The 12,783-nt window shown below is 49.2% G+C and overlaps 2 protein-coding genes across 38 annotated transcripts in view; one reads left to right on the plus strand and one right to left on the minus strand.

The window, feature by feature from the left end:
* Positions 1–12,783, minus strand: part of RALGPS1 (Ral GEF with PH domain and SH3 binding motif 1) — a 309,829-nt gene that overhangs the window by 107,721 nt on the left and 189,325 nt on the right. The gene's annotated exons all lie outside the window — the stretch shown is intronic.
* The window catches only part of ANGPTL2 (angiopoietin like 2), a 35,719-nt gene that overhangs the window by 7,539 nt on the left and 15,397 nt on the right, over positions 1–12,783 (plus strand). Inside the window, exon 2 of the mRNA XM_520266.7 lies at positions 6,746–7,611. Within this exon, the coding sequence (XP_520266.3) occupies positions 6,795–7,611 (817 nt within the window). The 5' untranslated portion in view covers positions 6,746–6,794. The remainder of the gene's footprint in view (positions 1–6,745; positions 7,612–12,783) is intronic.

Here is a 12,783-nt window from a genome sequence, read left to right on the forward strand (position 1 = left end):
ACTTGGGTTTCCTCTACTGCCAAATGCAGATATAATACCTTTCTCTTAGGTAATGGGATCATATAGTTTGTTGCTCAGTCAGGACAATATTGAGAGTGAAAAGGGGGTGCTATTAATAACTACATAAGACCGCAACCAGCATGGCGAAACCCTGTCTCTACTAAAAATACAAAAATTAGCCAGGTGTGGTGACAGGCACCTGTAATCCTAGCTGCTCAGGAGGTTGAGGCAGGAGAACTGCTTGAAAGCGGGAGGCAGAGGTTGCAGTGAGCTGAGATGGCGCCATCGCACTCCAGCCTGGGTGACAAGAGCGAAACTCCATCTCAAAATAATAATAATAATAAGTACGTAAGACAACAGACCTCAACTGGGGCCAACCAGGATGTATGGTCCCCTACTCATAGAGCTATTAAGAGCCAATGAGACAGAGTACAGCTGGGCACCCAAATTCACAACAAACGACAGCCATTATTACCAATACTACTGGTCACCTGATCAGCTGGGCCTTTTCCTTCATCTGGATCCCTCCCACATCTTGGATTACCAACTGGTTTGGATACTTCCCTACCAGCACACCATACATTTCAACAGCTTAGTAGGAACACCTGCTAGCTAATGTTGATGTTTTCATCTGTCTTCTGTCCTGATGATAGTTTCACAAACTTGATTCATGCTCAGGTCCACCAGACTCACTCAAGCACAGCTCAGGCTTCTAGCTTCCCAGAACCCCGACGTCAGGGGCCAGCTGGCAGTTCCAGATTCCCTGACTGCCTTGGCAGAGGCCCGCTTCTCAGGCCTCCTGCAGTGCTGGGATGCCTCTTATTGCGTGGACCCATTATTGGCCTTCATCTGTGATCACAGACAATGGGCAGTGCTGACCAGAGGACGGGTGGTGAGGGGGTGGTTCTGTAAGTCCTCCAGGCAGGACTACAACCTGGACTGATGATGAAACAACTCCTGAGATCCGGATTTAATTTGGAGGCTTCCCTGGGATCTGCAGGCCTAATGACGGCAAGAGCACTCCTGTCGTCGTCCTGCCTAGAGGGTCAGAGAACAACCTCTTTTGGGTTTCCAGTCACTTTGGCACTTTGGTTTCTCTTTATTCACAGTATGGTATCTTTGGGGGTTATTTTGGGATCTGTTAGTGGCTCTACTACTTATTAATTTGTGATTTGGGCAAATGACTCACGATCCTCAAATCTCAATAGTTTCCTCAACTGCAAATAGGGATAAATGTCAGCTTTGCTGTTAGCCTTAAAAGTATCTTTGTGGGCATCAGAAAATTGCTACAATATAAATATAAAAAACATAAAGACTATGAATGTGAGTTGTGTCCCCTAGAGTAGCACAGTGCTCAAGTGGGGCCACCATGCATGGCGGCCCTCAAATAACAGGCCGCCTTCCGAGGGCTGTTGGGAAGATTGAGATAATGTATATAAAGTGCTTGAGCCATAGTGACAATTTATTGTTGTTATTCTTTTAATTGCTGGAACTTTTCTCATTTCTAACCTTTGGGGTGAACTCAAAAGAGGATCCCAGGCTGGCAGCTTCTGCTGCAGGGCAGAACACACAGCTCCATCTGATGAAAATGACAGCTCTTCCCACAAAGTGGCCCCTTGCTTGGGCTGTGGCACCACAGTGGTGAGAGGGATGTGGACACATGATGTGTGGCCCCACCACATCAGGCCAAGCGGGGACATTCAGAGGCAGCCCACTGGAGACTGGGTGGGACCCAAGCCCTGGAGAGGCTGCCTCCCAGTGTACAAAGGCTGTCACGTGGCACAGTCACACCAGCCTCACTTGTGGGGAGGGAAAACCCATGCGTGATGGAAACTCCTCACAATACAATGTGGAAAAGCAATTTTAAGAATCATTTTTATTTTAATTCTGAAGCCAAGGAAAACAGTTGGATTTGCTTTTCTTTGTTGGACACAGGAAAAAAGTGAGGAGCATCACTTTGATTGGAGTTGAGTTCTTCTTCAGTCCTAAGATGGCTGGAATGCCGGGGTGGGGGTGGGGGGTGTTACTTCTCTTGAGATACAATGAGTTGAATAAATATCAAGAGAGCAAAAGTAAACAAACTTATTACTGCCCATTAAGAGCCGCCAAACTGGCAAAAAACTGCTGGGGGGAGGGGAGGAATTGGGGTTGGAGTCTTGGACTCCAAGGAAAATAAATGACTCTGAGGCTCAAAGAGAAGCACAAGGAGCATGGCCCTTGGTATCAGGTTGACCCAAGTCCTAGGCTCAGTCACCTTTGGCTGTTATCTGCCGTGTGTTCCTGGGCAAATCACTGAGCTTGTTTGGGTTGCAATGTCTCCGTTGATAAAAGAGGGGTGAATAACAACCCACCGGATTACCTGGGACAATGTACGTCAGGCGCCCAGCACAGTGCCCTGTTCCTTCCCTTCCTTCCTGTAACCCAATCAGTTCTGAGTCACCCCCACTAAGCCTAGGCCCCACAGAGGTGTAACAGTAGGACTCAGAATCAATGTAGTTACAAGAGGTCCCACTGCTTGCAACATGACCTCAAAGTCAGCTACCCCCACACCTTTTTGAGCTTCAGTTTCCTCAGCCTAGAAATGGGCATAACACTAGTAAGTCACTCTGAGTGTTGGAATGATTAGATGAGAGAATGTTGATGTGAAGGGTCTGGAAGCCCTAAAGCCCTGTGCAAGCATTAATCAAGGAGATGGTGTGAGTGCTTGGCACACTGCCTGGCCCACGCCCAGCATCCTCACTGTTGTTGGTTTTGTTTCAGCTTTGTTGTTCTTGCTATCGTATTGCTAATACATTATTCCAATCTCCCGCTTCTGATGCACTTCCATGCTGCTCACCTAGTGTGCAAGGTGGGTTGGATCACCCCATTTCACAGAAAAGACTCAGCCTTTGAGGTCTCAAGTGCAATGGCAAGAACTCTGCCGGGGAGCCGTGAGAGCCCATGTTTGGGAGAGGATAGAACTCAACCATAAATAGTGCAAATCAAATCTGGAGGTCCAGGAAGGCTTGGAAACCAACCTTGTCTTGTAGCCAGGTTGCCTCCTGGGCCTCTGGCAGTTTCTTGGCCACAGTGGAGCCCTGCGCCCACATGGGCACAGAGAGGTGTTTGTCACCCACTGCCTCAGGTGAGCAGCCTGAAGAAGGCGGTGGCCCAGCAGGCCTGCCCTAGCCCAGGGTCGGGGGCGGCTCCTCCCCATTGTTCTGGGGTGGGTGTGGCCACTAGCACAGGGGCAGCCAAAGCACCGTTGGAAACCAGGCAAACACTTCCAAACTCAGCTGGGTTTCCACTGACGTCACTGCAGCCCCACCTCCTAGCAGAGCCCAAACCAGAAGCTCCCACACACCTTTCTCTGCCTAGCCTCACAGAGAGGCCTGAGCAGGCCATAGGAATCATGCTTGGGCTTTGTCATTTAAGTGGAAAACAGCTCAGCAAGGCCCCAGGGAGCACAGGGTCTCTTTTGTAACTGCTCACTGGCTGGTCCAAGGTGGAGCCCAGACCCAGGGTCCTCACTGGAGAAGACCCAAAGGGGTTCAGGGAGGACAAAATCTTTAGGTCCTGTGTCATACTTGTTATTTTAGCACAGATTAATGTGAAATCAGAAAGTAGTGATGCTAATACCCTTTTACTAGTAAAAACCAGATTAAATACATGCCTGTGTCATCGTTAAGAGTTAGCAGGTTCGAATCCAGCAGACCAGGGCCGAGCCCTGGTTCTGCCACCTTCTAGCTTTCTGATTTTGGGCAAGTCACTCAGCCTCACTGAGTCTCAGTTTCCTCACCTGTAAAATGTAAACAGCAACAGTATCTACCTTAAAAGGAGATTATGAGAATACGGGAAACTGGAAAACACTTGCAAAATGTTTAGTCCAGAGTCAGGTATATAGCGGACCTTGGTCAATGGATGTTATTAATAAATACACACATAGGCCCTCCTCTGCGCAGCTCTGACCTCCTCAGGCAGTCACTTGTCCATGGGCTCCCTGCCCCAATCTATCCCTCTTTCCAGCACTCCCAGCTGCTCAGCAGCTGTTGGCAGGTGTGTCTTGTCATTCCATCAACAAATATTTATTGAACTCCTATGTATTTCAGGCCACGTGGTAGGCATTGCACATGGAGCGGTGACCAACACAAACACCTCCCTACCATCATGCAGCTTGCATTCAAGGGAATGGGGAGGAGACAGTGTGTATCTTATGGTGATAAGGACACTGGAGGGGAAGGTGGTAAGGTCACAATCTTAAATCAGCAGGGAGGGTCTAACTGAGAAGGTGGTATTTCAGCAAAGACTGAAAGAAGTGAGGGAACAAACAACGAAGAAGGGGGCAGGGACCAGCAAGTATAAAGGCCCTGAGTCCTAACTGTGCTTAGAACACTTGAGGGACAACCAAAAGGTCAACCAGGTGGTTGGAGGAGATGATCGTAGGGGAGAGGGGTCAGAGACGAGACCAGGGAGGAAGTGGGGGCCAGATCATAGAGTGCCTTGGAGACCCACTAGCTTTTCCTCCAAGATGGTGAGCCACTGGGGGTCTTTGAATAGAAGAGTGACCACGTTTGACTTTTTAAAAAGGACCACTCTGGCTGTAAAGTTGAGGACAGAAGGTAGGATGGGCAAGGCTGGGGCAGGGAGGCTAGTTAGGAAATTACTCCAATAGTCCAGGTAAATGGTGCAGGTGGGTTGCAACAGGGTGGCGGCAGGGAGGTGGGGAGACACAGGACTCTGAGAATATTTCTGGCATCGTAATTTGGTGGTGAATTAGATGTGGGGTATGAAAGAAAGAAAGGCGTCTCGGATGACTTCAAGACTTTCGGCCTGAGCAACTAGAGTGGACATTTATGAACACAGGAAAAACTGGGATAAACAGGTTGGGTTGGAGATATGGGGAAAAACGAGTTCATTTCTGGATGAGTTGAGATACCTAGCAGATAGTCAAGTGGAAATGTCAAAAAAGCAGCTGTATGTATGAGTCTAGAGTCCTGGGGAGAGTTCCAGAAATAAATGCGGATGTAATCAGTACTTGAGGGTGATCACCAACGTGACCTCTGGATGAGATGACTAAGGTAAAGAAAATTCTGAGGACTGAGTTTTGGGTCCCCCTCAACAGTAGAGAAAGGACAGGAATATGAGGATGAACCAGCACAGGCTCTGAGGAGGAATAGCCGGCAAGACAGGAGGCAGGGTGGCGCTCTGGAAAGGAAGGTCAAGAAGGGAGCCCAACTGTATCCCACAGTGTGAGAGGGAAAATATTAATGAGGATCAAGAACCAGCCCTTCCATCTGGCAAACAGACAGGGGATCCTGTCTAGGGCAACCTAGAATGAAGGTGAGGGGGCAAAGCCTGATGAGGGTGGGCTCAAGAGAGACCAGGAAGAGAGGAACTTTCTGGAAATGGTGAGTGCAGGCATCTCTTTGGAGGCTTTGCTAAAAAGGGGAGCAGAGAAATGCAACAAGAGCTGCAGAGGGGATGTGAGGTCAAGAGAGGGTTTTAAGTTGAGAGAAAAAACCGTATGATTATAGGAAAACCATCCTGATGTTGGGGAGACAGTGAGGACTGCTGGAGCAAGGCCCTCGAGTGGGCAAGAGAAGGGATCTAGCACATGTCCTCCCCTCCCTCTTGGCCCATTTAACTCCTACTCATTCCTCAAGGGTCAGTGTAAAGGGCACTTTCTCAGGGAAGCATTCCTGACCCTCTGATTAGGTCAATTCCCTGTAATACTCCTTTACAGCATGTGACAGTTGTGCTTTCCGGCATTTGGGAATGGCATAATGATGTGAAAGCCCCATGAGGGCAGGGGCTGGCTCCATCCTGTTGGTAGCTGTATCCCTAGCCACTAGCATGCTGTCCAGCAAATCACAGGTGTTCAATGAACATCTGGTGAAAGGATGAATGGTCCAAGAATAGAAGTGAAGCAAATCTGGAGGCACATTCTGTGTTCTGCTCCCTTCTAACTTAATCACGTTGCAGTGGTCAGGACTGTGCTGTCACTGGCTACTGCAAATATTTGGATTCAGAAGAGCTCAGTTGTTTGTTCCTGTTTTGGCTCTGTAGCTTAGCTAACACAGTGACCAGAGCCACGTAACTGGACACATCCTTCCACTGATATTGTCCACTAAACCCTGAATGTATTCCATAACATGCCTAACGATTCATTCGTTTATCAAATATTTGCCCAAAGTGCAATATCCTGGGAATACAGGGTTGAATCAGACAGAGGACATGCCCTCATGGAGTTAGAATCCAACAGAGAAGATCAAACAGAACTGCTATTCAGCACAGCGGTGATGGGTATTACAAGGGGAAAGTTCAGGGGGTGTGAAAGTATAGAAGAGGGAGACTCAACAGTCTGAGGAACCAAAGGTAGCAGAAGAGGGAGACTAGAAAACCCTCCCTCTGCCTCCCCTCCCCAGCCTGAAGCTGCCTGGATACAATTCTCAGGCTCTAGGCCAGGAGTTCAGCAAGGGGGCTGTGGGCATTGGAGCTGGCTCTGGGAGTAGCAGGGCCATGGCCTCCTGCCTCCAGATGCCCTGAGACCCTCCCTCTTCCCTTCTACCTCTGCTGGGGCTTGCCTGTCTCCTCTTGCTTCCAGAATGGCTGCCTGTTCTCTGACTCCAAGAGAATATAACCCAGCATCCTGAAGCAGAGTTTTTGGAAAGCTCTGCCTGCCTGGCGAGAAGGCTGGGATCACTGATGGCACAGGGCACTGACAGTGGTGGGACCATCACTGATTCTCCCCTCTGTTTACTTTCAGGCTTTCATAGATTCTATTCACAAAGAATAACCACCATTTTGCAAGGACCATGAGGCCACTGTGCGTGACATGCTGGTGGCTCGGACTGCTGGCTGCCACGGGAGCTGCTGCAGGCCAGGAGGATGGTTTTGAGGGCACTGAGGAGGGCTCGCCAAGAGAGTTCATTTACCTAAACAGGTACAAGCGGGCGGGCGAGTCCCAGGACAAGTGCACCTACACCTTCATTGTGCCCCAGCAGCGGGTCACGGGTGCCATCTGCGTCAACTCCAAGGAGCCTGAGGTGCTTCTGGAGAACCGAGTGCATAAGCAGGAGCTAGAGCTGCTCAACAATGAGCTGCTCAAGCAGAAGCGGCAGATCGAGACACTGCAGCAGCTGGTGGAGGTGGACGGCGGCATTGTGAGCGAGGTGAAGCTGCTGCGCAAGGAGAGCCGCAACATGAACTCGCGGGTCACGCAGCTCTACATGCAGCTCCTGCATGAGATCATCCGCAAGCGGGACAACGCATTGGAGCTCTCCCAGCTGGAGAACAGGATCCTGAACCAGACAGCCGACATGCTGCAGCTGGCCAGCAAGTACAAGGACCTGGAGCACAAGTACCAGCACCTGGCCACACTGGCCCACAACCAATCAGAGATCATCGCACAGCTTGAGGAGCACTGCCAGAGGGTGCCCTCGGCCAGGCCCGTCCCCCAGCCACCCCCCGCTGCCCCGCCCCGGGTCTACCAACCACCCACCTACAACCGCATCATCAACCAGATCTCTACCAACGAGATCCAGAGTGACCAGAACCTGAAGGTGCTGCCACCCCCTCTGCCCACTATGCCCACTCTCACCAGCCTCCCATCTTCCACCGACAAGCCGTCGGGTAAGTGCTTCTGGGATCGTGTTCCATGTGGGTCTCAGAGCCAGGCACCAGGCTTCCCTTGGCTGAGTCCACAAATGGGGAAAAGCCATGGCCAGTTGAAGCTAGGCCAAAGACATGCACAATCCCCCAGCAATCCCTTGGGCTGAGCTGCTGGAGCCAGCGGGGTGAGGGGTGGGGGGGAACCACATTCCTTAGATGGATCCTCAAAGGTATTGCCAAAAAATGGAGTTTCAGAAGAGGGCAAACACTCTCTGGTTTCTGACAGGAAAGAACCCAGGGCCTGTAGTTTTCTAGGCTCTGCATGAGATCCCGTGTGTTGGCAGATAGAAGAGAATGTCTCTCCTGCAGCTCATGCACTGTGCCTGGCACAGGGTTGGCCTTCTGTAAATGCTCACCAAATAAACAATGGGCCAAAAGAAAAGAAAGTATTACCCACGTTAAGAATATGATAAACACATTGTAGGGGCTGGGCATGGGAAGGAGTCCTTCCTAAAGCCCACACACTTCCTAGAGTCTGCTGCTGTCTAGAATTTTCAATGATGCTTCCATATGCTCTTACATACACGTTTCATCTTAAAATATAGCAATTCTCAGAACACCGTTATGGGGGAGGAATGGGATTGCTGGCAGGTTTTAAAGCTTAACCAAGATACTGGCACTGGACATTTCCATGTATGTTACATAATTAACTCCTGGAGCTCCTTGCGGACAGGATGAATAACTTGCTAATAGGCTTAGGATGTTCAGGCTAGATTTGCATTAAGGTCTTTTCACTTTAAATCTCTGGCTGACTTCTCTATGCTCTAGGACTCTAGGAATCATCATTTCTGGAAGAAGCAGGCCAGAGGCTCCCCTGTCAGAATGTCAGCACACATCCAGTCCCCTGAAGCTCAGCCCCTTGTTCATCCAGAACACCTGAGCCTTCCCAGTGGGCTGCCATATGAGAACTATATTCATCTCTGCATAAACGAACCATGTATCTACTCCAAGTCAGTGCTTTCGGTACCATTTCATTGTATAAGCAGGGAGAGATTTTTACTGAAAATATCCTGCTTTACACTTATTTCACACTTTAAAAAATAACCACCAGTACTGGGAATAGCAGCTTCTTGCTAATTCCAAAGAGGGGCTGAACCTGAGTGCAGGAGGGTGGCCAGTGCACAGGACAAGGGCAGCATTGTTTTCAGATGGGGTGGGTGAGGTGAGCTAAATGCAAAGTGAGCATCCACTGCAGCACCTCAAAGGAAAGACCTGGCCTGGGTGCAGGATTGAGAGCAGGCGCTTTGGAGTAGGCTGGCTTGGATTTAAATGCGGTTTCCACCACTGATTAGCTCTGGGACATTAGGCAAGTCACTTTGTCCCCCTGAGGCTCGGTTTCCTCATCTGTTAATTGAGGATAGATTAAAATAGTGCCTGTCACTTTAGGAAACGAAATACTGCAAAAAACATGTTTAGCACAATGCTGGGTCCACAGTAAACTACAAGCCTCCTTTGATCTAGGTCTTTTCATCTTAAAACAAGGAGACTGAAATAAACAGTCCCTTTTTTAGCTCTGGCGTTCCATCTGTACACGTGTCTGCTTTAAATCAGAAGCTCTGAAAGAGAGGGCAGGGTGTGTTAATTTGTCTTGATAGAATACCGAGAGGGTAAAACGTGCCCTTGGGCACCAAACAAAGGCTCAGCTGAATGTTGTTATAACCCTGACTGGAGACAGGCTGGACTCAATGGTTACTCAACAGATCTCCTCTGGCCTCAGTGTCTCTGGTTTCTAACTCAAAACATTTCAGGACATTCCTGGGCTTGAACTAAGCTGGCAGATACATAGTATAGGAATAAGACCTGGGTTTGCATCCATGCTCTACCCCTTGGTTAGCTGTTCGCTCATGAGATAGTTATTTAACTCTTCTGAGCCTCAATTTTCTCCTCTGTAAAATGGGGACAAGGGTCATAACCTCACAGTGTTATGCTGTGGATACAATACAATCAAGCATGAAACATTATGTCATGTAGTAAAGCCAACATTTACTGAGCCCCTACTACATGCTAGTCGCAGCACTAGACTTGGGGAAGTAGGTGACAATTGTGGTCCCTGACCTCCAGAAACTCAGTCTGGGGTAGATGGCAGGTGCATGAATGCATCTGGGATCTGTCCAATGCCCATGATTTCTAGTCCCTAACATCAGCACATCAGATCTGACAATGGATTTCTCTGGGAGGGAGTATCCGTCGAGGCCAAAATTTCTAAAATCAGGAATGCAGTGAAAACTGGGCTGTCGGATCACTGTGGTGATACCCTGGTGTGCTAAGTGCCCTGGGGGACAGTAAGGTGGCATGACTAATTCTGCCTAGAGGGAAGGGAGAGGTTAGATAGACGTGGCACTTCTTTGTTGCATCTTGAAGGATTTGTAAGATTTTACCAGGCAGACCTGGGAGTTGAGAACCCAAGTGACTAGTGGATCCCTGATGGAGATGAGTCTGTGCAAGGGCCCAGGGGCACAGTTCTATTCCTGGCACCTCAAATGGTTCAATCTCCTGCTTCTTTGTGTTCACAACCCAGTGTGGGCTGTGTGTATCCAAGTGTCCTGCACTCGCCCGTCTTTTGTCCCCCACTTAAGAAAGCACGCCGTCATGGGAGGGAATGGCAGTGATTTCATCACAGAGATAACTGGAATGCATTAGAATTTATCCTTCTTTGTTACGCAAGGATCCCCAAATGTTGGTACTTGCTCATTACCAGTAGATTTCTTGTGACCCATCTCACCACTGAGCTCCCACACAAGGCGCTGCCAGCTGGGATTGAGTGCCTAGCTGTGGAAGATGAATAGGTAGACAGAGCCCAGGAAGAGAGCAGCTGGGGGAGGGTCCTGCCCTCTCCTGGTGTTGAGGACTAAACTGGGAGGAAAAAACAGATGGTCTCTCTGCACGGAACAGTCAGGGCATCCAATCAGCAGAGAACATTCTTATCAGGTCTGTTCAGAGAGCTTGGGGCAGGTTCTTATCCTGGAAGACAAAACACTCTTCTGTGCTCTTACCCAACAGATCCTTTGTTCTTAGGGACATCACTTTGCCAGAAATACCTTTGCAATTAAACACCTTTGCATCCGAGCCTTGGCAGCTTCCAAACCTTTCATTCAGCAACCTCAGAGCCATGTGCTCTTTTCTTCGTCTGCCCACAGCATGCCCTTCCCCAGGGGACTAAGGGAGCCATGGCTGCTTATCTGAAGCTGTACCACAAGCCTGTTCCCAGCCTTACTGAGACAGTAACAGGGTGGCCCCAGGCCAGGATGGCCTGCTGGGAGCCTGAGTGAGGAGGCACAGGCAGCTCCTGGCTTCTCACCTGGGCTTTGTCCTGTGTCTCTCAGGTCTGGCCAGACCCAAAGGCATTTTGGTTAGGATGATTCTGTGATGAGGCCTGGGCCAAATGGCCCTGTCTGTGGTCCTCTGCTCCACCTATCCTGCTGCTGCTATTAAAAGAGGAAGGCTCCAGGGGTCATTCTCTAAGAGGCAAAGGATAGAGCAGGCACCTGGGTTCTGGGAGGCCTGGTACTGTTTCTCAGGCCACCCAAGGCAGAGCCACACATTTGCCAGCCCTCCTGCACAGTGCCCATCCCAGAGACTGATCAGGGAGGAAAGGACAGCGCCAACAGCAGCTGCCACAGACGGGCTTTGTCAGAAACTAATCTTTAAAGACCAAAAGGAGTGAGCACTTTTAGCTGTTTTCTCTCCTGAGAAAGAGAATACAACCAGTTCAGTTTATTTCTCAATGAGTGAAGAAGAAGGGGCCATAAAACCATGAAATACTGGAACTATTAGGGGCCTCTCAGATCCCCTAGCATGGCCTTCCTGTAACAGAGCCTGTTGGTTGCAGAGCAGAGATCGACCCTGGGACTTGTACCTTGCAGGATATTGAGGTTCATAGAGGTCAAGTAACTTAGCCAAGGGTACACAGCTAGTAAGTGGCTTGGCCAAGGCTCAAACCAAAGTATGTTTTAACGACTCTGGATATTGCACACTTCCACAGGAAGGCTGGAGGGGAACTGGTGTAAAAATCACCCCGTGAATGTCTGACTTGGCCCCAGCTGCCACAGGGACCTGACCTTCTATCTCGACTTCCTGACCTTCTAGCTCTACTTCCTGGTACCACGTTCCAAACAGTTCCTTAAAATGAGCTCTGGGAACAGAGGTGGTAGATTTGTTATTAGAACATGGTTCCAATGACACAAAACACTGTCGCTACCAACCCACCAACATCATGCTCCCCCTCCCTAGGCCTAGCAGGAACCAGCCAAGCTCTCCAGTAGAAAGTACAACGTGCACCTGACTCCCAGCAAATGGACCCAACTGAAGTCTAATTTTTAATTTTTATCAAATCTGGACATATCCTCTGGGGTTCCTTCTACTCAGCATTTCAATGTATAGCTAAGTCTTTCAACATATAGCTAAGTGTGAAGTTCTGATTTCTTTAAATGTTAGCCCTGACTGTATAAATGTCAGTAGACATGACCTTCCCTTGGGACCACGTTAGGAGGCCCCCACATTGCTTCACTGACAAGAGTGCTAGCAGGAAGCCACCCCATCTCACAACAGATGGGCTATTGGGCTATGGCCAGGATGGCATGGACAACTTGAACAAGAGTGTTTTCCTAGATGGATTTTCCACCTGTATTTTATTCCACCCTATAAGGTAGGAAATACGTACACAATTGTGGTTCCCCAGCACAATGGTATGTTTTAAAACAGAGAAATATATGATGTTGTAGCTCCCATTCTTTCTGGAGGTCAAGCAAGCAACCAGGTGAAAAGGTGTCAACCCATGTGTGGCTGGGTCAGCTTCAGTAGGCTGGGCATCCAGGCCCAAGCACCGCAGAGAGGTGGAGAAGCACAGGGTGTGTGTGGTGATGGTGGCGAGTGAGGGTGACTCTGCCCATCCTGAGTCAGCCTTCAAGGTCACAGAGGCTGAGGGAAAAGCCTACACAGGTCTCCTGCCTCCAGAGCGTGTGCTGTTTCCACTGTACAATACTTTCTTTTATTCTAAAAGGTTTTGTTAAACAAAATAAGATTTCAAATTCAGTACAAACTACATAATCCAGTGATTTCTCAAAGAGCACTCTTTGCTAGCTTCTTCCTAAACAAAATCTACTCTAGGAAGATGGCCCACCTGGATGATGGTTC

The sequence above is a fragment of the Pan troglodytes genome, chromosome 11 (assembly GCF_028858775.2).
Source record: "Pan troglodytes isolate AG18354 chromosome 11, NHGRI_mPanTro3-v2.0_pri, whole genome shotgun sequence".
In the NCBI taxonomy this organism is placed as follows: Eukaryota; Metazoa; Chordata; class Mammalia; order Primates; family Hominidae; genus Pan; species Pan troglodytes.